General features: G+C 36.7%; 2 protein-coding genes across 8 annotated transcripts; one reads left to right on the top strand and one right to left on the bottom strand.

Annotated features, from left to right (window-relative positions):
• Positions 1-615: 615 nt before the first annotated feature.
• Positions 616-24,229, top strand: EMB1135 (RING/FYVE/PHD zinc finger superfamily protein). 7 transcript variants are annotated; one of them, XM_086658431.1, is made up of 32 exons: positions 616-1,487; positions 2,542-2,607; positions 2,728-2,901; positions 3,067-3,200; positions 3,938-4,014; positions 4,292-4,473; positions 4,639-4,716; positions 9,017-9,155; positions 9,798-9,858; positions 9,961-10,042; positions 11,824-11,955; positions 12,062-12,205; positions 12,303-12,417; positions 12,495-12,617; positions 13,670-13,740; positions 17,004-17,176; positions 17,280-17,373; positions 18,013-18,110; positions 18,193-18,328; positions 18,434-18,540; positions 19,169-19,264; positions 19,443-19,530; positions 19,628-19,748; positions 19,865-19,967; positions 20,048-20,171; positions 20,260-20,337; positions 20,424-20,542; positions 21,020-21,073; positions 21,169-21,271; positions 22,159-22,287; positions 23,042-23,153; positions 23,983-24,229. In XM_086658431.1, exons 1-32 carry the CDS (start codon positions 1,074-1,076, stop codon positions 24,012-24,014), a joined length of 3,759 nt encoding a protein of 1,252 aa, XP_086514557.1. In that variant the 5' UTR covers positions 616-1,073; the 3' UTR covers positions 24,015-24,229. The 7 variants fall into 7 exon arrangements, with proteins under 7 accessions (XP_086514557.1, XP_086514560.1, XP_086514561.1 ...); XM_086658434.1 differs by having other exon boundaries at positions 637-1,487; positions 9,023-9,155; XM_086658435.1 differs by having other exon boundaries at positions 798-1,487; positions 9,023-9,155; positions 12,498-12,617.
• Positions 24,230-24,247: 18 nt separating this feature from the next.
• On the bottom strand, positions 24,248-26,205 carry MC4 (metacaspase 4). The gene is made up of 2 exons (XM_086658436.1): positions 25,414-26,205; positions 24,248-25,271 (listed from the first exon to the last, which is right to left on the bottom strand). Exons 1-2 carry the CDS (start codon positions 25,757-25,759, stop codon positions 24,361-24,363), a joined length of 1,257 nt encoding a protein of 418 aa, XP_086514562.1. The 5' UTR covers positions 25,760-26,205; the 3' UTR covers positions 24,248-24,360.
• Positions 26,206-27,043: the final 838 nt, after the last annotated feature.

Genomic DNA, 27,043 nt, shown 5'->3' with positions numbered 1-27,043 from the left:
AAACACTTTCTTTTCCGTATGTTCTTTGAAAACTTGCGAGACATGAAGAGGAAGTCAATGAACTTAATAGATTTTGTTCAAGAGAGAGATGATGAAGTCTTATTTTGCAAGTGATATCATCACCATCAAGAAACACACACGATTTGGTTTGTGATCTTTAAAAACCAGATCCAATTTGAGATTTGGATTGAATTAATCACAATTTCGCATTAGGGTTTCAACCTCTCAAGGACTTCAACAATTATGAGTATTCTTTGATTTGATTGCCTAAATTCATGTCCAAGGAAAGTATGAAGTTCGACTTGTGATGTGTTGAGGATATAATAAAACAATCAGCTTAGTAAACCATATGACGTCTCTTAGGTAGAAAAATTAGTGAACTAGTTATATGCAATTTGGCCTCATCTTGGCCTGTTTATGGAGGAAACGACAATAGATCACAAGTTGCAACAATTTGTGCAATTGACGTAATTAGTTGCAAGTGGAAGTTGTGCATTGCCACATTGCCCTTCTCATTAAGATTTTTGTGTCATGCCTGAGTTGAAAGTAAAGAGATAGGACACAGAGAGATTAACGGTAGTTTTTTAAGAGTTTGGGAGTGTCACAGATTACATGGAGAGAGAGAGAGGGAATTGTGTGGGAGGAGAGAGCGCAAAAGAAATTAAGGGTGGGAAAATAACTTCCCCACCTTTTTTGTTGGGAAATTTTCTAGATAGTTTTATAACTCACTTTTCCCACAAAAATCAAGTTTCTCACCTTTAGTTCGAACTAAAACAATAGAAAATCCTTTTCCCCACATTATTTTCATGCCTAACAAACGGATCCTTGATGAAGTTGTGGGGAACTGAAAGGTCGGAGGGAGGGGAAAGACGAAAAACGGTACGGTAGAGAGAGAGAGAGAGAGAGAGAGAGAGAGAGAGAGGGCGCCAACATAAAGCAAGAACATTTGGCGCTCTAACCAAATCTCCTACTTACTTTCTCACTTCTTCTTTCCAATTTCTCCACATCTAACCCTATCGATTTCAGTCTCTCTCTCTCTCACTAAGAAGTAATCGGAGAGGGAGGACAAATTGATGGGAAAAACATCTAGTCCTCTCTTTCATGGTCAACCGCCGGCACTGTCGTCTCAAGTCCGGTGTGCTGGATGCGGGATTGTCTTATCAGTGGCACATGGGGTGATGCAATTTAGTTGTCCGACTTGCAAATTGCCTCAGGAATTACCACCGGTGTTGATCAGACCCCAATTTCAACAATCACCACTACCACTGCAAATGCTTCCACCACCACAACGACTACTACCACCACCGCCTGTTCAGACTCATGGCATCGATCCGACCAAAATCCAGCTTCCTTGTGCTCACTGTAAAGCTATTCTCAACGTCCCTCATGGTCTCTCAAGGTTTTCTTGTCCTCAATGCCGTATTGACCTTGCTGTTGATGTTTCTAAGCTCAACCAGTATATGGAACCTCCCGAAGAAGTTAATGAGGTATCTCTCTCTCTCTCTCTCATAAGAACACAACATTATTTTTCATCTTTGTGTCTTTCTAGTTTCTAGTTTTGGGTGTGCTCCTGAAAATCCCCTCATTGGCCAAATTTATGCATTGGGTAGTGGTAATATGGTAACCAAACCCTAATTTCCTTGAATGAAATGAGCAATTATTAGTCTTAGTGACATAATTATCAATATATTCCTTCCCGAACTTAAATGCAATTAGAGAATATATATGTGAAGAAGATGAACAGAAAAGATACGAGAACCATGTGAATCTTCACAGCTATATTGACCATCACTGTCCTGCCAAAGTATAGGAGATGGGTTATTTATAGAAAGAAACAAGCTACATTTGTCTAGTGGGAGTGATTCTGGACAATGACCAATTTGTGGAAGCTAAACCTCATAGTTATAGACTTGTCTTTAAACTCTGACCATTCTGAAATTGTTTCTTCGTTAGATACCACTTCTAGGCATGGACCAACCATTTGTTTTGTTGGATTAAGTCAAGTTCCAAAACACTTCTACTGGCGATGAGTATCTAGATTCTGAAATTGTTGCTTCATTAGATGCCACTTCTAGAAAGAAACAAGCTACATGTGTATATAGACTCTTCCATGGATGGATTTAGGATTTCATCCATGGTTGGGGCAGAATTATATACCAAAATGACAAAAATTTTCAAACATAATTATATAGAAACTACTAATATTTACAATTATATGTACATCAAACACTATTATAAACAAAAAACTAATTCTTTATAAGTGAATATAATATCCTTTCGTGTCATGATTCTCAAAATTTTCTTAATTTCTAACTCAATAAGGTAATGGAAGTGATCTTTCGGCTTAAATTTATGAACTAACGAAGTCATATATTCTGAGTGGGTACCCAAAACTTTGGGTCTTTGTGGTTGATTTAATGTTGGAAGATGTGAGTTTGTTGCATTTACAAGGACACTTTATATTTTGTTCCATATTAACTACTTATGTTTCGCCTGTGTAATTCCTAAAGCGTGCTAAAGCCTAAAATTGGAACCTTTCAGGTAGCAATAGATGTGGAGAGAGAGGAAGATGAAGGAGGAATGGTTGGTGAAACATTTCAAGATTATGTAAGTTGATCATTTGATCTTATATGCTTTTCTTTGATATGCTACCATGGGGAATTTTGTACTCTGGTTTGAAAGTGCAGTTAAGATGGTATATCTGTTTGGTGGGTTTTTGTTTTGCAGCGTCCCCTCAAAGTATCATTTGGTCCTCCTCATCCAGATCCTGTCGTGGAAACATCTTCTTTGTCAGCGGTACAGCCACCAGAACCTACGTATGACTTAAAAATCAGGGACAGCCTAGAGAGTTCAAAAGCATTATCATGCTTGCAGATTGAGACTGTAGTATATGCTTGTCAGGTTCCTTTCTATTTCTTAGGCTTCTATTAATAAGAGTGGTCACTAACCTCCCCCCCCTTGTATAGTTTTCCTTGTTTAATATTAATTCAAAGTTTCAAAAAAAAATAAGAGTGGTCACTCAGTAGATGCCATACTTATAGGGTTATTTACCTGTATCTACTACAGAGACACCTCCAGAACCTAGATATTGGTGGCCCTAGGGCTGGGTTTTTCATAGGTGATGGAGCTGGTGTGGGCAAAGGTCGAACTATTGCAGGATTAATATGGGAAAACTGGCTTCACGGGAGACGAAGGACATTGTAAGTTTTAAATTACTAACCATCTTAGGGTGCGTGTGCTTTAGTCTTTTTTGCTTCTATTAGAAATTCTTACTGCAAATGGAAGGTCGATATGAAAATTCTGAACTATTGATAACAATTACGACTCCAAACATTACAAAAAGCTCAGGAACTGAGAAAAAGCGTGGCCCAGTACCTGGAAAAATAACATTGGGCTCAGAATGTGCCACACGGGTCTAGGTTTATAAGCCACTATTCTGGAACTGCTATCTAAGTCTGCTCAACGTAGATCCTCGAAAGAATGAAAGCAATAATCCATCCCATGTCCTTTGGGAATTAAACTGAAACAGTGTAACCGCTAGGAGTTGGGGCAAGTCTTTCTGTACACTGGTGTTCTTAACAAAGACTATGAGTGTTGGCTCTGTCATTACTACATTCTAATAAGAATACTTCAATTCCCTGCATCCGCTTGATTTCAGTGACTCACTCTCCACTAGCTTTTAAGATTTCTAATTTGTAAGTCTCAGCCCATTTTTGTAAGTGCAAGATGAGCCTCTAGCCCTGTAATGGTTATTGCAGCTTTTTCTTCTAAAAGGTATTACAATTTAAGTGATTACAAAAATGAAAAAAAGAGATGAAGTAGTTACTAACTAAAACAGTACAACTACCATGGATGCACACCAATACTTTTTGTACTTTATAGCACTTTGTTGCCGAACATTTCTTTCTTTCATTTTCATCTCAATGCTCTTATCCAGGTGGATTTCTGTTGCTGCGGACCTGATTTATGATGCACAAAGAGATCTGAATGATGTAGGAGCCTCGTGCATTCAAGGTACACTCTTTAATCTTGCAGTCGTAACAAAATCTTGTTTTAGCCATTAAATTTGTTTTAACTTGAATATTTGTGGATGTGGATGTGCACCGATCTGTATTTTGGGTGTGTTTTCTATTCCAAATATAAAGTGCTATGGTAGTTTCCATTCACATTCTTAAAAGGCATACCTTGTAATGAATTAAACATGTATCCAGTTTTATTTTCCTGTGGTTGAACATTTTAATGTGCTTCGTGGATGTATCACAAATAACAATACTGTACCTGCTATGAATAGTACATCCTTTGAACAAAAAATCTTACTCCAAGCTTGATTCGGGAAAGGAAGCCGTGAAGGAGGGCATTGTTTTTCTGACGTACAGTAGTCTTATAGCATCATCGGAGAAGGGACGTTCTCGTATGAAACAGCTTTTGCAGTGGTGTGGGCCCGAATACGAAGGTCTGGTGGTGTTTGACGAGGTACATAATCATCAACAATTCTCATGTTCTGTCAGTAGGCACTTCTGTTGTCTCATTTTCCATCCTCTTACAAGTTAGAAAGCTCCCATAAGTGTTTTAATAATAGTTCCTGTTCTTCCATAGCATTTCTACTGTGTATATTAAAGTGATAATTACATAATACAGTGCCACAAAGCAAAAAATCTTATTCCAGAAGCCGGATCACAGCCAACTCGGACTGGAGAAGCAGTTCTTGAGCTACAGGTTGATGCTTTAAACTTAAAGACTGGATTATACTGTACATCATGCAATTTATCCGCCTTACCTATTGATGTCATGCCTGTAGCATTCACTTGTGTTTTTCTTACATCAACACCTTTGTAGCTTCTGGAGTTATATAATATTCGTCATAGTTTCATATATACCTTTAAACATTTTCAATGCTACGATGATCTGTAAAGAGGTTGCAAATGACTCTACAAGATGGGTTGATGTAACTGTAAGCATATCATAGATGAGTGATATAAGTATACGGTACTACGATAGGATATATCCTTCGAGAAAATAAAATAATAGGTAACCATATATTGGTGCATTCATTTTCATAGGCGAGATAAATCCTTTTTTTCTCGTCATCTTTTGAGCTATCATTTTTGGTACCATCAGCCAAGATGCATACTTGGCTCAATCTAGTGTAAGGCTTATAAGGCTTTAGATCTTTTTTTTATTTGTGGCTAAATATGCCTCTTCTAATGGGACACGATGTCTTCTATGAGCCTTCCCGGAGTACGGTCGGACATGAACTTCTAAATGCTCTCAAAGCACTTAAGTGATATTTGTTTTCTAGGCATTCAATTTTGATTTGTGGTAATCTCAGGTTAGGTGTTGTCTGTACTTTTATGCATTTTATGAGTAACTCGTATCTATTTTACTGTCTCTATTTTACATGCTTGAGTGCTTCTGTGTGTTAGTAGAGATCAACTCAAACTAAGCTGAAGTGCAGATGAGGGTTTTACTTTGTTGACAGACGCCATTTGTCAACCTGAACATCGCATTCAAGGTTAGATTCACATGAATCAGGTTAAGAAACTTCCGATGCCACAAATTATAGACCAAAGACAACTGATAAGATCATATTTTTGAAGGTCAAGTCAAACTTGTGATGTACGCATGCAACACCATGATGTCAGAGATAAGGCATACGTGGAGACTTTGGAAATGTTAAATCACTAATTAGTACGTTGAAACAGAAGATAAGAATCCATTTGTTTGATTCTAGGATCCATGAGGATCGAGAAAAACAAGAGAGTTTTTCCGGTTGAAATGATTAGCATTTTTGTTTTTGAAGAGTTTTGCCATTCAAGAAGTTCTTGGGTTCTTGAAAATTTCCGCTCCATTATTGATTTTCATCAGGAAATCCTTTTATTTCAGGAGTTCGTTGATTCCTTTTTTTGGGTGCTTTAGAAAACATTGTACATCTGAAATCAATGAATGGGCAACTGTTTGGTTTTTGCTCACTAGGAGTATCAGTTTCTGCTGATGATCGTTGGATAGGACCCACGTACCAAGCTTGCTAGAATCTGGATTGAATTTTGGATGGTCGGGACTTGTACTACAATTTTGATGTGTTTATCTGAAAACACCTAAGGTTGAAGATTCTGTGAAGTGCAGGGTTATATACAGATGCCTAGAATAAGCAAACACCACTTTCCCAAAATTCTTTTCTCATCACTTCTCAAACAAAAGAATATATCGTTGAACTAAGGAGGCATATGTTATAGAATGCATAGAGGTGTCATGTAGGAGTATGCCTTTCAACTAAGTGGTACAAAAGAATGTATCGTTGAACTATATATACTAGGATATAGCCCGTGTCCGTAGGACACGGATTTTCTAAAATTATGTTATGAGAGAGTAAGAAATATACAGTAAAAATGATAAAGAATTTTGAAATAGAAAGATGAAACAGTAAAAGAAATTATTTCAAAGAGACAAGAAGAGAGACGATGATTGTTTTGAAAACTAATTCTTTCTACTTGTTTTTGGCAGTGGGTAAGAATATTTGAATGGAATAGAGAGAGATACTTATGGGTGGGGGAGAGATTTATGGGTGAAAAGAGATACTTTTGAGTGTGGGTAGTTAAAAATCAAATTGGTAGACAGATTTTAGGGAGATGAATAAGCGGGCAGTTTTCTTGTTATAATTTAAGACATAAATAACCTTTGATATTATATCTAATTACAAAATTTGTTATGATAATCAGACGGACGTGAATATCTCATACATAAATCTACAGCTCACCTAGGAAAACACCATTGTGCTATATATATATATATATATATACATATATACATATCTATATATATACAGTTCAACGATATATTCTTTTGTACCACTTAGTTGAAAGGCATACTCGTACATATATATATATATACAGAATATGTTTCAAAAATATATATGCATAATACATATATTCCCTATTCTATTCGGGATTGGCATACTATGCTAAATTTTTTGAAAGAAAGCATCTACTACAGTTCAGCTTGAATTCAATATTTGATTGTTGCTTGAGTTCACGGCAGAACTCAAAAAGAGAAGCACCTCACTCTTCTCTACTCACCCTCTTTCTATCTCTTTCTCCTCCTTGCTGTCTGCCTGTTCAAAATTGATATTGTTTTCTCCTTAAAAACAACTATCTCACAAAATCACTTAGTTTTAGAAAGTGGTTGGTACTGAGTTACTCGAGATTAGGTTGGTTGGTCAGGTTTGACTATGCGTACCTTCTAGTCTATTTCGACTCACAAGGCGTCAAGGCCAAATACATATTTCTGAGGTAATCCTCGATATTCAAGTTGCAGTTACCAAAAATAAGTGACACCTAAGTGCAGAAAAGTGAAGTTTATTATCTTCATTTGACTCTGAATGTGCAACACAGTCGGCATTTCCGCAGCAGGCTCCAGTTGTCGGTGACAATGCAAAATATAATTCACATTATATAAGAAGATGGTAAATGTACGAGGAGATCATGTTGTATTGTTAATGAATAATGACTTTACTTATAAAACTTCCATAAGGTCTTCCCATGTAAATATTGTTTTTATTAAGATAAAGCAATAATTGAAATAAGGAAATTTCTTCTAAGACCAGCTCTCCCACTGTAAACATTATTATTTGAAAGTCTCTCTACATTAAACGTACACCTCTTTAGTTTAGATGCTACATTTTGTAGTTCAAAAGTTATGGTAACTTTAAATCCTGCAAAAAGGAAGATTAGTAATTGAGTAATAAACTACAAGATTTTCTAGTTGACTACTAGGGTTTTAAGTTTTATGGAGATAGAGTGTACGGGTACTGAGTACTGACACGCAATACCTACCATGCGGATATACGTTACGCTAGGGGTATTTCATCTTCGTATACTTATTTTGGTTACAGTACATTTTGGGCTATTTTTGTTAAGCAAAAGAAAGAAGGGTAAAAGCTCAATTTGCCTAAAGTAACAAATATAGAAACTTGCCATTACATTTACACTCGTACCAACTCTCTACCTTAACAGAATTCATAAGTTAAAATCTCAGAATTAAATTGGAGTTTCCCTGAGATTCTTCTCTTCCTTTCACTGTCAGGTTTTTGCAATCTTTATCATTTCGTGATCCTGCATATACTAGTTTCTAAAATATCAACTTAATAGGAACGTTAGTACTGTAGTTTACCTGTCCAATATGGCAACGAGTAAGTATTCTGTACCTACCCCTTCCAATGTTAAGAATGAGTATAGGATGCCTATCCACCATGTCTTAATCAGTACTTCTTATTTTGCTGTTACTTTCTTATAGTTCAAGAGTAAATTTTTTGAGGTTTTGTGTTCAGGCCATGTGTATTTCTTCAGCTTAGATCACATGTAGATTTCTTGTTTCTCTTCTAGCAGTAGTTGTCGCCACACAACTGTGTGTTTTCGTTTGGCGCTATATATTGCTCATGGTTAATATCCGTGAAATTATGAAATGTTTGACAGCATAAACTCGTAATAATATGTTAGTCTTTTGCGTTTGACAAATTTACTAAAAAGATGAATTGTTGAAGAATGAATGAAAGTGGATGTGGGATACACATTGAACTATTTATGCATCAAATGCAGTTATGATGCTTCCGATCTTCAACTTTGAAAACGTTGAAACATCAGACAGTGAAATTCAATATCCAGAAGATGAACATATAGCACATGAGATCACACTCCAGAACAACTTTTGTTTCAGGAGCAAGGGACCAAACAACCCCCTGATACCTGATGCTGAACTGAAGAGGAGGAGAGGGGGGGGGGGGGGGGGGGGGGGTATCTTATAACTTTAGATGATTTTACCATTAAAGTTGAAACTGGGAAAAACCGTACTAAAGGCTTAACCGATCCTTGTGACGTTAACCTTATAGTGAAGAGACACATGTTATCTGTACTAGAAAAACAATCGCTTTTGTATATCTTCGTACTGCATGAAATCCTTCTTATAGTTATTTAGTTTCAGCTTGCATGAGTTTGGTGAGTTTTTCTAATATTTCAAATCAAAGTTACAGGCACGACTACCAGGAGCTCGTGTCGTTTATTCCTCAGCAACTGGTGCATCAGAACCACGGAATATGGGTTACATGGTCAGACTTGGACTTTGGGGTGCTGGAACATGTTTTAATGATTTTCATTTTTTCTTAGGTTCGTCTTCATTGTCTTTATTTACAATTCATTGTTTTATAATGAATAACTGACCCAATATAGTTTGCTCTTTGTGCTATGTTGTGGAGTCTTATTTATTATCAAATTTAATATGAAGTATAAATAGATCGTTTGGACTCAAAGAGCCCCATATCTAACTGATTTATTGTTGGGTAGTTATTTCTAGCAGGAAAGCTAGATGTAAAGATAGGGGTTCAGTCCATGAGGGACTCTGTTAAAATAAAGTCTTCTAAATGAGGATCTTTGATGGCAGTGTGATATATAAGGCACCTTTTGGTTTCTGCTTTATCTATTTATTTATCAATAAAAAAACGGAGTTGCTGAGTTCTGTTTCTATGCTTATTTTTCCTATTTTCCGTGCTTCCTTTGTCTGAGACAATTGATTGTCCTAGGTCATAATTCAGCTTAACAATTTAACTGAGTTTATGCAATTGTACATTGTAAGTTGAATGAAAAGAAAACGAGTCTTTTGTTTTTTTTTTGTTTGATCTTCTCGATCAAGTATTCTACCAATTTATTGTTGATTATGTTCATGGTTTCTCTAATTGGATTTTGGATTAAGTTGGTATTTCTTTGAATTCATGTGGACATGAAGATGTTGTGGTTTGTTGAAACTTGCAGCCGCTCTGGATAAAGGTGGTGTTGGGGCACTAGAACTTGTTGCCATGGACATGAAAGCAAGGTTAGAAGGTTTTAAATATTTGATTTTTGTGCAAAAGGCATCAAAGGTTTACAATTACTACCAGAAATATCTTATGGTGCCTTGCTTTGCACTTGTTTTCAGAGGGATGTATGTTTGCCGTACACTCAGCTACAAGGGATCTGAGTTTGAAGTTGTCGAAGCCGCATTAGAAGAAAAAATGATGGTATTTGGCACTTCCTCTGTTAGTAGTTGATAATTTAATTGGTAGTAAAAGTTAAATCATAATTTGCATTAGTTGTTATCATTATTTTTTTTGAAAAGAGATGTGAATATTTAGTTGTAATCACTACAGTTGTTGTTTATTTAGTCTGTTGTACCGATTCTTAGGAATATTGTAATTTCTTTTGACACAAGTTTACTTAGTTTTTCTGCTAATTCATGTTGTGCTGGGCCGCAGATCATCCATATAGCATTTGAAATATCTTTAGGTACCTGATCCAAGTCATGAGCATTAAGATATACTTTTCTAGCTTTTCTATTTCAATTTTCTGATTTAGATGCTACAATTTTTGAAGTTTCAAGAACTATTGTGTAAGATGACAACTAGGCAGATGCAATTATACTTGGAACTAATATAGTGCATATTGAATAGTGAGAAACACAATCTGAATCGGGCTAAAAATCGCTTCTGATTTAAATCGCACGATTTTTATATTTGAACCATCAGTGAATCGCAAATTGTGGGATTCATCTTGAATCCCACGAACTAATGGTCTAAACGAGAAGTTAGAAAGCATCAGATTTATAAGAATGAAAATGAACGAAGAAGAAGAAAAAGAAAAGGAAAAGGGGAATTTAGGTTTTGAAAGCTGAAAAGCTATGGGGATAATTAAGGGAGAAGAGAAACCAGTAGGTAAAACCCACTGTGAGCTTCATTATAGTTGGTGTGTTCATCTTCTCTCCATCGTCTTCCCTTCTTCTTCATACGCTGCTGCTTCTTCTTTCTCTGTCTTTTTCTCTTCAACTTTCTATTAACTTTTTTTTTTATGCCTGAAAGGCTGAAAGTCAAGAAACCAGCAGACCGAGAGGCTTTCTATGGTTTCCTTGTGGTATTTTTTCCATTCTACCGTACTTAGAGTAAAATATTGTATCTTATAAATGTTTTTGATAAACTTTAACATTCAAAACCAAGTCGACTCTCCTGTATAGTTTCCCCTTTTAATTCAATCTAATTTTCAAAAAAAAAAAAACAAGTCGACTCAAGTTTCAAGTATAAAACAATTTGATACTTGGTATAGACTATTAACAGGCTCAAATCTCAATTTTAATTTTATGTTGTGTTTTGTTTAAAACAAATGTAAGATGGACACGGACATGAGTGTTGGTATCCGAAATTGGTATGGCATGGAGTACATGGTTAGCAAAAAAGGCCAAAACTAGCGTGTACATGATTAGCAGAAAAGGCCAAAATGAGCGTATATATTTTCTTCCTTTAAGTCACTTAGTTTTATTTCATTTTCTTTTTTACATTCGGAGGAACCATCCTTATGGTACATGATAGAAAACATTAACTTAGAGTCATATTTTATGGTTCGTCACTTCGTATACATTAACTTAGAGTCATATTTTATGGTTTGTATACATTGCAAGGACAAATTTTACAAGAAAATTAGTCCACGGGTCTCCATAACACATGCTCGAGAGTATTAAGTTAATTCATTGCTATCCATTGCCACAAGTAGGATATCATTATCATAGAATTGCAACCCTGTTTCTTGTAAACAACCTGAAAGCAAGGTGCAACTAGGCCTTTGGACCAAGTGACCCCATGTCGTTATATCAATAGCCAGAATCACTTCTTCTACCTTCTTTACTCGTTAATTTTTTACTTCCCCTGAAGCAAGGTGCAACTAGGCCTTCTCTTCCCATCATTCGTTATGTACATATCTGCCTGTCTCTACATTTTAAACTTCGTTTCTTAATGTAATGCTGAATTGCTTCCAGGACTTGTATACGAAGGCTGCAGAAGTTTGGGCAAGCATACGGATGGAAATACTATTAGCCATTGAATTTTTCAAGGAGGAAGAGAAACCTAACTTAAGTCAGTTGTGGCGACTGTATTGGGCTAGCCATCAGGTATATGCTTTGTATAAACTGGGTTTACATGTGGGTTTCTATACTGAAGGTCTACTTTTGCTCTTTCCTTTATGTCCTGGTGGTTGTTGCTTTGGAGTTGTTGTAGCGTTTCTTTAGACACGTATGCATGTCAGCTAAGGTGCCTGCTGCTGTAAGGTTGGCTAAGCAAGCACTGATGGAAAACAAGTGTGTAGTCATCGGACTTCAGAGTACTGGAGAGGCACGGACTGAGGAAGCTGTGACAAAACATGTATGCATCAATTGTTATGTAGTTATATTTGTCTACCATTTGTTTCTTCCCTGTAAGAATTTGTGTGACTTCCTAAGTTAAATGCTGAACTTTTCAGTTGAGCTCAGAACAAAGACCTGAGATGGATGATTTTGTTTCTGGTCCTCGAGAGCTTTTGCTAAAGTTTGTCGAGGAAAACTACCCTTTGCCTCCGAAGCCTGAGGCATTATCAGGTATAGGTGGGTGATATTTCTTAATGTTGTTAGACATTACATTTTCTTGGTTGTGAGTAGATTCCTCTCTGGCACAGGAGATGATGGTGATAAGGAGCTTCAGAGGAAGAGGCGTTCAACAAATCCTGGTGTGTCATTTAAAGGGCATAAGGTTGCTAAATGCAATCCAAGTGATCCTGGAAGCGACGATGATTCACAATGTGAGTTTCTTTCCTTAGCTGGTTCACAACTGCTAACCACTTTAGCATTTCTTCCTGTATTTATTTGCATTTGCATCTTCCTAGAATATATTAGTACAATTAGCCTGAAGACCCAAACCTTTTTGTTCTTGGTTAAGAAGACGTGTTAATAAATTTTGGGGTTGGGCTCCCCGTGGCATACCATGTGCAAATTACAGAATATTTCTGAACTTGTGCAAACTTTTTCTATACAAACCTCGGCAAACCTTACTTAATATTAATTCAAAGTTTCAAAAAGAAAAATAGCCTCAAAAATAAAAGATGGCTCTTTATTTTGCACAATGCAAAATATTTAATCATTTTCTAGCTGGACCGAAATATATACCAAAATTGAAATTTAATACATTGATATATATATATATATATATATATATATATATAACATTCATCATTTTCTTTTATGTATTCTTGTTTTTCACAACGTTCAAACAATTGGACGACATGATTGAAAGATTTCTCTGATTATCGAGCTTCTAAATTTTATGGAGTCTATAACCTTAATCTGAGCAAGGTTACCAGATTCGCGGTACGCTCCGGTACGCGGTACGAAAACGGGTACGCGGTACGCCTACTAGAGTGTATCCAGTACGTGGGGGTATATCTATTCGGTACATAATTCAATTAATATAAAATTTCTCCCAAAATTCTTCACTAATAATTGTATTTGTAACTAATTCTCCCATTTTCAGACTGTGTTCATCCCAAAAAAATTCGATTGTGTTCCTACCATTCTTGATGAGAATCGGTTCGCTAGATTGGGCGATCTGGTTCGCTAACGTACCCTAAAAGGGTTCGCGTGAACCAGATCGCGGTTCGCAAGGGGTTCCAGCGAATCTGGTAACCTTGAATCTGAGTACTTGTTATATTAATACATCTGACCTGCTTGAGAATGAAGCTGGTATTATTAACTGAATTAAATCATGTGGTGTATGTAATTTGCAACTCTTACAAGTAAGAATTATAGTTTTTTTCTATGTTACCAAATTACTAACTTAATCTACGTGGATCATCAGCTGAATCTGATCAGGAATCAACCACCTCTGATGAGGAGTTTCAAATCTGCGGCATTTGCAGTGATGAAGAGGTAACTTGTTCGAAATCATTCGCATGGTTTGAATGTGAAGTAGTTGATATCTGACATCTGACCATATCGGTGAAGGACCACAAGTGATATGGCTGATGTAAAGTGAAAAATATGAAATTGTATATTAAAGCAAACAGATTCGTACTTGCTTCCTAAAATCGGAAGGAGAATGCTCCTAACACCGTCAGAGCCTTGATTTCTTGAGATAAAACCGAGGAAAAGACTTTGGGAACCCTTTGCTAGGGAAAAGTAGATTTGATATTACTTGGTTATATGAAAATCCTTCACTGATTTTTTCAGACGAGAGAGATCCCCTTTTATAGGCCACACTATTACATTCCCTAGGCAATTACTAGACACTTCTTAAGACTAAACTCTTACATTACCTAGACACTACATTAACATTTAGAATTTAATAATCTTTGACTAATTAGACTATTGACTTGACTGCTCCAGACCCTAGAGAATTTCTGCTATCTTCTAGAATCATTTGCATCAATCCCTCCTTGAAGAAAACTCGTCCTCGAGTTAGTTGTTGCTGCTCCGTCTCCATTATATGCATATAAATCAGAAACATTAAAAGTAGAATGAATTTCTCATGTCCTTTCGGACTCATGCGATAATGTGGCAAATTCGGAAGGCTAGCTCCTGGGTCCAAATCAACATGATACTGGATACTTCTCGTAGGTGGTAATCCGGCAGATAGATCACTTGGGAATACTTCAGCAAATTCTTTTAGTAGTTCTTCAATTTCAGTAGAATGTGTTTGTCGTCGTCGTTCCTTCGCCTCTTTCAAAACAAGAACATATGTTGTCGAATCTGCCTCACACTCTTGTCGAAATGGTTGAATACTCAAGGAAACACGTTCTGTCTTTTTACCTTTGGGGAAGTCTTCATCTTGCATTGGCGCCAAAACCACTTTAACTCCACTCTTGTAAAAAGCATAAACGTTCTTTTCCACGAGATGAACTGTTTTGTTATCGTATTGCCATGTTCTACCCAGCAATAGATGAAAAGCTTCCATCTCAACGACATCACATCAAACCTCATCCGAATAACTTTTACCGATAGAAAAGGGGACCCGACATTGATGTGTTACCTTTACTTCACCTCCTTTCTTGAACCAGATTACTTCGTATGGGTTTGGATGTGGTTGCATAGCAAGGTTCAATTTTGTTACCATTTCTTTAGAAACAAAATTCTCACAGCTACCACCACCAATGATAACATTGCAAAGTCGTCCATGCGATGAACACCTTGTTCTGAAGATGTTAGTACGTTGGGGTTTAGCTTCGATAGCTTTAGGTGCTAGCTTGGCTCGTCTAACAACTAGAGCTGACAAATCTTTGTCATCAGATAAGACTTCATCTTCTGTAAACTCCAACAAATTTTCCTCATTAATGCTGCCACCATCGTCATAAGCAGCTCCAAAGCCCTCAACTTCTTCACTCACTAGTAAATTGGCACTCTTCTTTCGACATTCAGCAGACTTATGCCCTTCTTTCCCACACTCGTAGCACTTCATTTTTTCTCCCACATATTTAGATGTAATGTCATGACCTCCCGGATTGAAATCTGGTGTTCCACTTCCCTGATTCTGTCCACGCCCTTGGGAGTAAGGTGCTGGTCCAGAACTTTGTGTAAATGCAGGTCCTGTTTCGATCTTTTAGGTTGAGCCACCTTGACCATTATAAGCCCCTATTTGTACTTGCCCTTTGTCCATCTGATTTTGCCGATTATTAGGTCTTGTTTGTTGTGATTCAACCTTCATTGCCAACTAACTGCACAACACTAGCCAATGTCCAACAAGGCTGTAACTCGACCCAATTTCTTATATTTGGCCTTAGTCCCATCAAATAACGATGTATAACTTGTGTTTCTGATTCGACTAAGTTTACACGAGTCTTTGTTTTGTGAAATCATTGGTTTACACTTTACACCCAAACTGAACTGCTTCCCTGCTGAAGGGATTTGTATTGTTGGAACAACATGCCTTCATAGTTTAATGGAAGAAATTGACTCCGAATCAGCCATTGCATCTTTGACCCTGTCTGAACTCGCTCCTTTCCGGACTGCATTCTTGTCATTTGTAATTGTTGCCACCAAGAAGATGCATACCCTTATAATTTAACAGCCACCAATTTGACTTTCTTATTTTCTAGTAGCTCCAAATACTCGAAAATTCTTTCAACCTCATTCAACCAGTCCAAAACTTCTTCTATTTGTTCCTCTCCTGTAAAGTCTGGGATTTCTACTCTCACATGTGGATCCTGATTACGCTGAGTACCAAAATTGAAAGGAGGTTGTTTTTCATAAGGCCGATCTTCAACTTCTTCATCTGAAGATTCTTCTACATGGTGTTGTGTTTGTACCCTTGCTTGATCTGGTTGTCTTCTTCGATTATAAGTTTGTTGAAATATGTTGGCACGTTGTTCTCTTTGTTCCGTATTAGTCACACTAACAGGCCCAAAGATTCCAGCATGCTCCAGGCGATCACAAAGCTGAGTAATCTGCCTTTGAAGAGCCTCTATGTCTTCCTTACCAACATTATTGTTTGTTGATAGATTTGCTTCTGTAGTTCTTTGGTTTTGCTCCAAGTTATTACCACCCCCAGCCATAGATTCGCAGACTCACAAATCTTTGTAGCTCTGATACCACTTAAAGCAAACAGATTCGTACTTGCTTCCTAAAATCGGAAGGAGAATACTCCAAACACCGTCGGAGCCTTGATTTCTTGAGATAAAACCAAGGAAAAGGCTTTGGGAACCCTTTGCTGGGCAAAAGTAGATTTGATATTAATTTCCCTAGGCAACACTATTACATTCCCTAGGCAATTACTAGACACTTCTTAAGACTAAACTCTTGCTTTACCTAGACACTTCATTAATATTTAGAATTTAACTATCTTTGACTAATTAGACTATTGACTTGACTGCTCCAGACCCTAGAGAATTTCTGCCATCTTCTAGAATCATTTGCATCATATATAAACATATAATTTATTAAATATATTTGTAGACAATCATAAATATGAAAATGGGCATTGACACATAACTCATGACATCTGTCCTACTATATTCCCTATCGAATGTTGTGGAATATGTTGCGATATGACTAAATAGTGGGGATGTATGGAATGATTATTGACACGTAACTAGTGACATTTGTCCTACTATATTCCCTATCAAATGTTGTGGAACATGTTGCGATATGACTACATAGTGGGGATGTATGGAATGATTTTGATGTTTGTCTACGAACAGGAAAGAAAGAATTTACTTCGGTGTTCTATTTGTGGCCAACTATTCCACTCTTCTTGTTTAACACCACCTATCACCGATGTGGTAGCTGAGGATTGGTCATGCCATTTGTGCAAACAAACTACAGATAAGTTTCTTCAAGAAACAGCTGTTTGGATTGCTAAAGTGACAAAAAGGTATTAACTTTGATACTGAATTATCATATTGGATTTCATTTACATGATGGGTTTCTGTGTTATTGGTGGATTATGAAAAGTTTGGCTTATTACTTCAAATTAGGTATGAAGCAGCTGTGGAACGAAAAACCACGATCTTAAATGTAATTAAATCTTTAGATCTTCCAAACAATCCTTTGGATGATATAATTGATCAGGTAGTGCTCATTAACCTGTTCGCGTAAACATTTTACACATCTTATTGCATTTCCTACAATCTGATACAAGAAATCCTCATGCTCTTGTCTAAAAGTAGTTATTTATATATTTGATAAGTAACTTATTTTAGTACACTAGCAATTCGGAAGGATTTTCAATTGTTCCTTCACTTCCTTCTCAAAAGAAAATGGATTTATACGACCTTTTTCTTGGTTTTCTTTGATTTACGTTAAACTTTTTTCAAGTTAATCTATTCAAGTATGTTTAAATTTGAGGGATTAATGCGAGGAGAAAAGCCTTTTTCTCTTGACTCCCAGATGGCATTCAGATTCTCTTGAACTATTTTGTGAACTATATAACCATCCCAGTTAGTTGCGGGAGTTTGTCAACATCTATATACCAGAAAACCTTTTTTTTTCTCGCTTTTCTGATGATGGCATGTATATAATGTATCTAATCTACACACACAGACACACACACACATCCTCACAGACGCACACTCATGTACACACACTAACACATGTATGTATATAATGTGGAAATTGGACGCGTGGCTCCTAAGCCCAAACACTTAAATTGTGCTGACACTGCTTCTACTCTGTAATTTCGGGTGACGAACTTATACGAGCTATGTGCAGCTAGGAGGTCCTGATAATGTTGCAGAAATCACAGGCAGGCGTGGCATGCTAGTAAGAGCCTCAAATGGTGAACGTATAATTTATCAGAGGCGTAATACGTGAGGGTTGTTTATAACCTTTTTTCTTTAGATATTAACCATATCGTCGTGATCTCAATTCCATTCTTCATTACCTTTTCAGAAAGGAGATAGCAATGGATATGGTGAATATGCACGAGAAGCAACTTTTCATGGATGGTAAAAAGTTGGTCGCAATAATTTCTGAAGCAGGATCAGCTGGTATATCCTTACAGGCAGATAGAAGAGTACTTAATCAGGTAATTAATCTAATTATATGTTCAATATTTTTATGTCATGATTCTCAAAATTGCAGTGCATCACTGTTCTCATTGTTTTCTGATACTGTCATTTACTCGTATCAGAAAAGAAGGGTTCACCTAACTCTGGAGCTTCCTTGGAGTGCTGACCGAGCAATACAGCAGTTCGGAAGAACTCATCGCTCAAATCAAGCTTCTGCACCTGAGTATAGGTTATATTTTCATTATCTCTGTCACGACGTCTATCGGATTTTCTTCTGCATTCATTTTGTGGACCTAGTTTCATCGTGTTACTAGTTCATGTGACAGACATATCTTTACCTTAGTTGTCTCCTTAAAGACTTGATTTGCTTAGATACTGTTGATGGCGGCGTTGAAGCTTTAAAACCACAGCTCTTTCACACTGATGCCTCTAAGAAAATGCAACTCGTCTGAAACAAACTAATATGCATGCCATTGTGGACACAGTAATATATTGGAGCTAGTTATTTTTGTCGAAAGATTTTGAAGCTAGTTAAAGAAGTCTGTCACCAGTCATTTTGCTCAAACAATCGTACCTTTCTCAATATGAAAGTTGATAATTGATATCATGCTAAGTGTACGTTAATCCTATTAAAATCCATCGAGGAAGTCAAATCTTCAACTCTATCTTGTGAAGTTGTAATGTCTGTTTTTTAAATTATTAACTCTCTTTCTCTATCTATTTTTGAATTTGTTACCATCTGTAGACCCTAGGCCCACATCCAACATCGTAGGGCATTGGACTGATGTTTCACAATAGATAATCTCCCACCGGTCTGTTTAAATTTTGTTAGATCTGTTGATTCTAATGTTTGGCAGGCTTTTGTTCACTAATCTCGGAGGTGAACGCCGGTTTGCATCTATTGTTGCGAAGAGATTGGAGTCTCTAGGAGCCTTAACACAGGGAGATCGTAGGTATATCTAGTTCCCTAATATCTTATTGATTATCCTCTTTGATTTTTTAAATTTATTTTATTTAATTTAATTTTTTTAATTTAAATTTATTTTTTAACTTTATTTTATGAATATGCTACCTTTCTGGTGTCAAACTCTCTCGTCCATTCCATGCTCAATGACTCCACTTATTTTGCAGGGCTGGACCATCGTTGAGTGCCTATAATTATGATAGTGGTTATGGTAAAAGGGCTCTTATGACGATGTATAGAGGAATACTGGAGCAGGTTCATCATCTAGTTGTTTTCCTTTTAGCTTCTCCGGTTGTTGGATCAGTAAATGAACTCTTATTATTAGTCCACTAACAGACATTTGGTATTTCAGGAAACTTTACCAGTTTCACCCCCTGGATGTTCATCTGACAAGCCAGATGCAATTAAAGATTTTCTTATCCAGGCAAAAGCCGCTCTTGTATCGGTTGGTATAGTTAAGGACACACCTACTGGTAATTATGATTTGATATCATGGATCAAAGAAATACTCTACTGGAGTGGGGATCTCCATTTACGAATGCCTTACATAGTTCGACGATAAAGTTGCCAGTTTCTATGGTCTATGCAGGTGATAGGGGTAAGTTTGTTAGCAGAGTAGTTGATTCAGACATGCATGATGTTGGTCGTTTTCTTAACCGGATCTTAGGGTTGGCTCCTGATATTCAAAATAGGTTTGTTTCTTGTATCTAAGGTGTCTGTTTTTGGTCCAATTTTCTTTGGCTTATATTTTAACCAATAATGGTAAACACAGGCTATTTGAGTTATTCGTCAGCATCCTTGATCTTTATGTTCAGAATGCACGGACTGAAGGAAATTTTGACACTGGAATAGTTGACATCAGAGCCAATACTATTGAGCTACAGGGAAAACCAAAGGTCATTTTTATTAGACATCCACTAACATGTACGTAACTCTGATTTGTTATATGTGCCTTATGAGGTTCATGACTTTATCTTGTCACAGACCGTTCATGTGGATCATATGTCTGGGGCGTCCACTTTACTGTTTACCCTCACACTGGATCGTGGATTTACATGGGAGGTACATTTTCGGGTTTTCTCCTAATAAAAGATACTATTATGCCATGAGAAACTTCACTAAGGTTCCAAGTCATTCACTACATGCAGTCTGCAAGAACCTTACTTGATGAGAAGCAAAAGGGTGGCCTTGATTCCAGCAGTGATGGCTTCTACGAATCTAAAAGAGAATGGATGGGAAGAAGGCACTTTATATTAGCGATTGAGGGGTATGATGTTACAGTCACTCTCAAATTTCATGTGATAATTCAGCATTTGCTATTGTAATATGATAATTGATAAATGATATTCTAACTTCAGTTTAAACCCATAGACTGAAGCGAGATTGTTAATAATTTAAACTGAAGGCAACATAATTAACTAGATATTGGGGGTTAAAGTCTCCACCTTTTTTTCTTACTACTTTCCAGAGAAGAGGAAACAGGAACAAAATTGTCCGGGAATCGAACTTCTGAAAGTAAAATTATGCGAAGTACGTTTAGTCAAACCAGGAGAACATTCAGATTCAGAAAGGGTGAAAGTGTTTTCACCCAGACTCTATTCTGATTTATAACACTTAGAGTCTCCATTAAGCTGTATCTTTGTTAAAAATTGTGCATGGGCTTACTGTTTGGGTTCTGATTCACTTTTGAACTTATTTTTTGTTGAAAATTCACTTTTGAACTTGACTTCATTTGTTATTTCAGTTCTACCTCGGGTGCTTATAAAATATTTCGTCCTGCTGTTGGAGAGGCAATGAGGTATGTAATATAAGTCCGTAAGATACCTTTTCTTCATCAAGATATATCGTTTAGTTTTCTGAGTAATGCAACACATTCGGTATCTTGTTCGTCAGAGAAATGCCACTATCAGAGTTGAAAAGTAAGTACAGGAAGATTGCATCAGTAGACAAGGCATGTACTGGTTGGGAAGACGAGTATGAAGTTTCTTCTAAACAGGTACAATATCCTTAGCCCAGTTAGGCCGTAATCTTGCTAAAAACTGGTTGTCCTTATCGTCTGTATATTTATTGAAGCCTGGTATTATGTTTTTGAGCCGTAAGATATGGCAAACTATTAGACGAACATGAGATTTAGCTCTACATTTCTTCTGTTATGCTTCCATATTTCAAGGACTTAATCGATCAAAAGTTTGTATATATGAATAAATATCTTGTATTCTAGGACATAGGGTACGATTAGTAGAAAAAAATTCTTCTATAATTTCTATATATTATCTCTATGAATGACTAGAATTGGTTTATGTATATGTAGAAAAATGGACAATCTGGTCCAATAGGATTATCGGTATTGGACACTCATAGAAAGATTCGTCGATGAACAGAAAAATGCCAACACTAGGAAACATTCTTCCGTCTTAGTTATTTGGTCCTTCATTTGTATTACTGATAATCTTACCAGCAAAAGATGTTAATGGTTACACGATTATGTGCAAGCGGCGCACATGCTTTACAAAATCGTACAGTATTTCCATAAAAGTGTCATTTATTCTAGATGACTATTCAGACACAAGCCTCCGACTGAGGTTGAATCATATCATTTTTTTTTTATCTTTTCTTTCAATGCAAAGAAAGGGCAAAGGACTATAAGACTAGGCAAAAAAAAAAAAAAACTAAAATGGAGTCTCAATGTTACGTAGTTTATATCTTTTCCTTGCGAGTAAGTGCATGCAATGGGCAGGTATTCATGAACTGATGTTTTGAGAGCATATTTCATAGTTTATCTTAAACTTATAATCTGTGAATGTGGCACACATCCTGTGTTCCTGACCCTGGTTTTTAGTAATGCCTTCAACTTACCTTAGTTTTAACTTATTACAATTGCAGTGTATGCATGGTCCCAAATGTAAGCTCGAAAGTTACTGTACAGTTGGTAGAAGATTACAGGAGGTAAATGTGTTGGGTGGTCTAATTCTTCCAGTTTGGGGAAAAATAGAGGAGGCCCTCTCTAAACAGGTAACAAATATAATCTCATATTATATTCATCTAGAGTTCATTCCCAGTTGTTGGTTTTGGCTAGTTCTTTCTGCAGGTTCATGTTTATTGCTCGCTTCATCTGTATCAATTGGAATTTATTGAGAAAGTAATCAAGTCATGGTTAAAAGTTCACCTCAACTTAGAAATGTAAAATACATCAGTTTATGTGTAGGACATTCGCATAATAAATTAGCAAGCTACTTTGGTCATTCTTAAATAGTTCAACAATACAAGAGGGCAAGAAAAATTTGTGGAACCTAATAACACATGCTGACTGCAGTAGGGCGGTTATATAGGGGTGGGGTGGGGGTGTGTGTGGCGTAAAGGGCGGAAGGAATGAAGTTATATTAAAGGAAAAGGGTGGAATACGATAATACCGAAGTAAATATAATGTCTGCTATGGTTTTGGGCTAAGAAGAAACTTTGCACATCATTAGTGTCATATAGAGACTTTATGTTAAATTTGGAGGCTATGTTCATAGCTACATGTTTGTCGTAAGAATACCCGACACGATTGTAAGGATCGAAATTTACCTCCGCAATATTTGACATGTTTTGGGTTGAAGTCAGAAATTTAATCACTATGGGCTGGCTGGGTTTTATATCTTACCTCTGCATGTTATTTGAGTGTCTTCATACTTTTGACTACTCAAATTTCCATTTATTTAAAAATTTGACATTTATTAATGATATAGAACAACTGTTTATATTGGAATTTTTATGATCTGTTCAGGCTCGTCAAAGTCATAAACGGCTCCGTATCGTACGTGTGGAGACTACAACAGATAACCAGAGGATTGTCGGCCTTCTTGTACCCAACTCTGCTGTTGAAGCTGTGCTCCAAGGTGTGTTCCCTTTTCTTTCTCGTTCTTATGGCTGTCCTTCCAACGTTCAACCCCTAACAGAACAAGCATGCCATTTATTCTACCTTATCGTAATGAACATTGCTCTACCAACAAAAATTCTTCAGCTACGTTAGATATCAACTAGGGGGAAGGAAAAATTTCTCGAAGGAATAATTATGCTCCTGCAGATTTTGTCACGGTCTTCTTTCTTTGTTGGAGAAAACTTAAGGGAATTTTTTTCTTTCCCCACAAATATAAAGGCCCCAAATCACATACGAAAGTAAATTATTGAATCAATCACCTTTAGATCGGCGACTAACGTGCTAAAAGGTGATCAATTTATCCCCCACATGGAGTTGGTACTGGTCGATGATATTGCTAATTGCTAAATAACTCGGATTCAATTCAGCTATGAAGTTGGATCGGCCGATCTACCCGAGTAACTTGTGGATTAGACTGGGGGTAGACCAAGCTGATCCCCATGCTAATTCCCTGATAATTTTATATAGTGGAGGTCAAATTTTTTGTGTACTTCTGTTTACACTATAAATAGATAGAAGGGTAACCAATTCCAACCAAACAGAGCCAATCCTGTTATTGGGTTTCAGGATTGTGGGCTAGCTGATCCAAAATCCCAACTGCTTAGCAAGTCATGAGATCAACTCAGAGAATGAGATGCTTCTGAGTTGGTGTTGATGTCCTAGAGTAGCGAAACTACAAGTTGATTTATATTATGCTGATGATGGTTGATTTATCATTTTATTGCTTATTATCTGAACATTCTGATAGAGAATAAAGAATAACACCTATATTTTCTTTTTTGCTGCAGGTTTGCAATGGGTTCATGAAATCGAAGATTAAAATTCAAAACACGAATATGATTGAATTCCACAATATTCCTTCTTTTGATATAAAACAGAATATGATTGAATTCCACAATATTCCTTTTGGGAGTTTCAAAACCCTAGAGAAGTGGTAAAGAACAGGAACTATATATTTTGTAATTTATGTCATGTAACTTAAGATTATCATCTTACGTACATGATATCAATGACAAACTTATTTAATTATCTTTACCCACTGAAGTATATAGGAAACCTCATTATTCATCTTATTTTTTGCACACACACAACACAAGATCTGTTGAATTCAAACAAATAACACTCAGAAACCACAAGAAAAACAAAAACACAAACCATAAACCTAATTAGCAAATAAAAGGAGCGTCAACATGAGAATCGGAGCAGTAAAGACCTGGACGTTGAGTAAATCCTTGACGTTTCAAAATCTCTCTTGCCTTCATTACTAATTCGTGATTTGTTATTTCACCATCACTACCTGCAATTATAGTTTGAATTGCATTGCTCAGAGCTCCATAAGCATCTTCTGCGTTTCCAGACGGATTTGCATCTGCTGATGTTTGATCAGTTTGACATCCACTTATCAAAATACCACCATCAGGTAATGATCTCTTCTTGTTCGTTCCTGCATATACTTCTTCTTTGCTTTCTACATTTGTTTGCATGGCTGGTTTAGCATAATCTTCATCGTTTTCGTCTAGTTTCTGTTTAAGGAATTGCTGAGCAAGATTTCCTACTAATCCCATCAAACCACCACCTTCTTCACTATCACCACCACCACCACCACCACCACCACATTGTAGTTTCTCCATGATTACTTTCATGAATTTCTTCACTTTCGGGCTCGCATCTTCACCGAAAACATCGAACAGAGTCGGTCTCAGCTTCCCCACATCTATATCTTCCTTACCAGTTTTCTGTTTCAAGATTTCTATCAGAGTTGATAAAGGAAGAGATTTGTTCTTAATCCCTCTTCCGATATCCTCCTCGACTTCTTCTTCCTCTGGATCTTCTCCCTCGTGTCTCCGATGAGGGAGATGAATCCCACGGGATTCAAATGCATCGTTCACTTTCTGGTGCAAGAATTTCTTAAATCCAAATCGAGAACCCGATCCTTCGTCATCATCATTCTGCTTAGTACTTTCTCCAATCTGCTCCTTACTTTCATCAATCAAACCCCCACTGTGACAAGAATCTGATACAATTGTAATTCGACAACCTCTTGGAACTTGATCAACAAACTCCCTGAAATCATCATCTGCAAAAATTCATTCATAAAGGGAAAAGAGTCACTCTTTTTTTCATATCTTGGGGATCTGGATTGTGCCGATCCGGATGCCCTAACTGACTGATAATTGGTAAATTGAAATGAAAGTTAGAAGCAGAAATTCCTCACTCACCTGTGATGAGATTCATGTCGGTAGGGACAATACATTCATCAAAACCAGTATCATCAACCTCACCAGTTTCAGCAGGAAGACGAGTACCATGACCACTATAATGAAAAAAGAGAAAATCACCAGGTTGACCAGATCGAATGAGATTTGAGAGAGAAGATCTGATGTTCTTGCCGGTAGGTTGAGTATAAGAATCATCAGTATCGATTAAGACGGTGATGTCTTCTTCTGCAAATCCGTATCGTTCAATTAGGGCATTATACATCCTGTTGACATCGTTGATACATCCTTTTAATTCTGCTTTCGTTCCTGGGTAATTGCATCCGACTAAAACTGCTTTCTTCCCCATCTCCAAATGATTTTGATCTGATCGACAAACTCTCTCTAAACGGATCTTCTCTTCTTCCAAACCGGAAAGTCCAACTCTCTCTCTCTAATACACTTCTTCGTAGTAGTAGTAGTAGGGAAGTAGTGGAAATGTGAAATGAGTAATATATTTTACTAAGGGTCGGTTTGATTGAGGGGAATCCACACAGTGGTGTTATCCAAAGTTTGATGTTTGATGTTTGGTAGTTTCATTTTTTTTTATATTCGAAATTCTCACCAGGATGAATCAACATTTGAATAGAAAGCATAATCCAACAACATAGCTCAGTTGGTAGCGCATGTACTCTAACAAGTTAGAGGTTCCAGGTTCGATAGTTTAATTGGGCTTTAGACCGTTAGTTTTATTGGAGTTTAGGCTTTTTTCTTTTAAGGTTCCGCGGTTATCGTGGGTATCACATCTTATTGATCAATGATCAATGCTTTTGTAATGACTATTGTAGTCAATTTCCAAAAAGAAAAATAGAAAGCTTGATCCTACCACTACCTTGTGAAAAAGAATCTCCTCATTGTTTTGCATCGCGTGAGTCAGACTCTCCCTCTCTCAACTCTGACTCGTGCTTTCTCTTCTCACCTTATAGTCCACTGCCTCCACCCCCTCCCTCATTTTTTCTGCCACACCTTCTGCCCAGAAGAAAATATTTAGTGGGTCTAATACTTCTAGGTTGAAATTTGCAGGAAAATTTCTCACCGCTATTTCTTCTCTACATCTGTAAAGATTGTTGGAAAATTGCCATTCTCGGTGATTTATTCCTTTTCAAGATATTTTTCTTCTTATCCTCCTCTGACCACCACCACTACTTGGGACCACCTAGGGTTTCAGTTATTTAGAGAGAGAAAATAAAAAGTGGTGGAGGAGGTGGTGGCCAGAGAAAATGAGAAAGAATAAGTTTTGTGCCCGTAAAATCAACAAACAATTGCCTTAAAAATTTGTACTCCGAAAACTTTCTTGTGTTTCCTAACACATTTGCCCTTTTTTTCTGTGATCTTTTCCTTCATCTCCCGTGGATTTCTCCTTCTCTCTCAATTAAATTATCACGTCTACAATTCCTAAAAAAAATCAATATAAAATATCATACATAGTAAGCTTCATCGGAACCTGTTGTTTCAAAATCTCATACTTCTCTTTTATACTACTTATTTACTTTTTTTAGAAGATTTTTTTTTTGTTTTTTAGAAGAATATACTACTTATTTACTACAATGTCATATCAAATAGAACTTTTGGTGAAAGGTCCAAAATATGGACC

The sequence above is a fragment of the Eschscholzia californica genome, unplaced genomic scaffold (assembly GCF_041429995.1).
Source record: "Eschscholzia californica isolate CP2 unplaced genomic scaffold, dmEscCali1.0.p SCAF_2, whole genome shotgun sequence".
NCBI classification, from domain to species: domain Eukaryota; kingdom Viridiplantae; phylum Streptophyta; class Magnoliopsida; order Ranunculales; family Papaveraceae; genus Eschscholzia; species Eschscholzia californica.
Note: the sequence above shows the minus strand (reverse complement) of the source record. Positions and strands in the feature narration are given on the sequence as shown.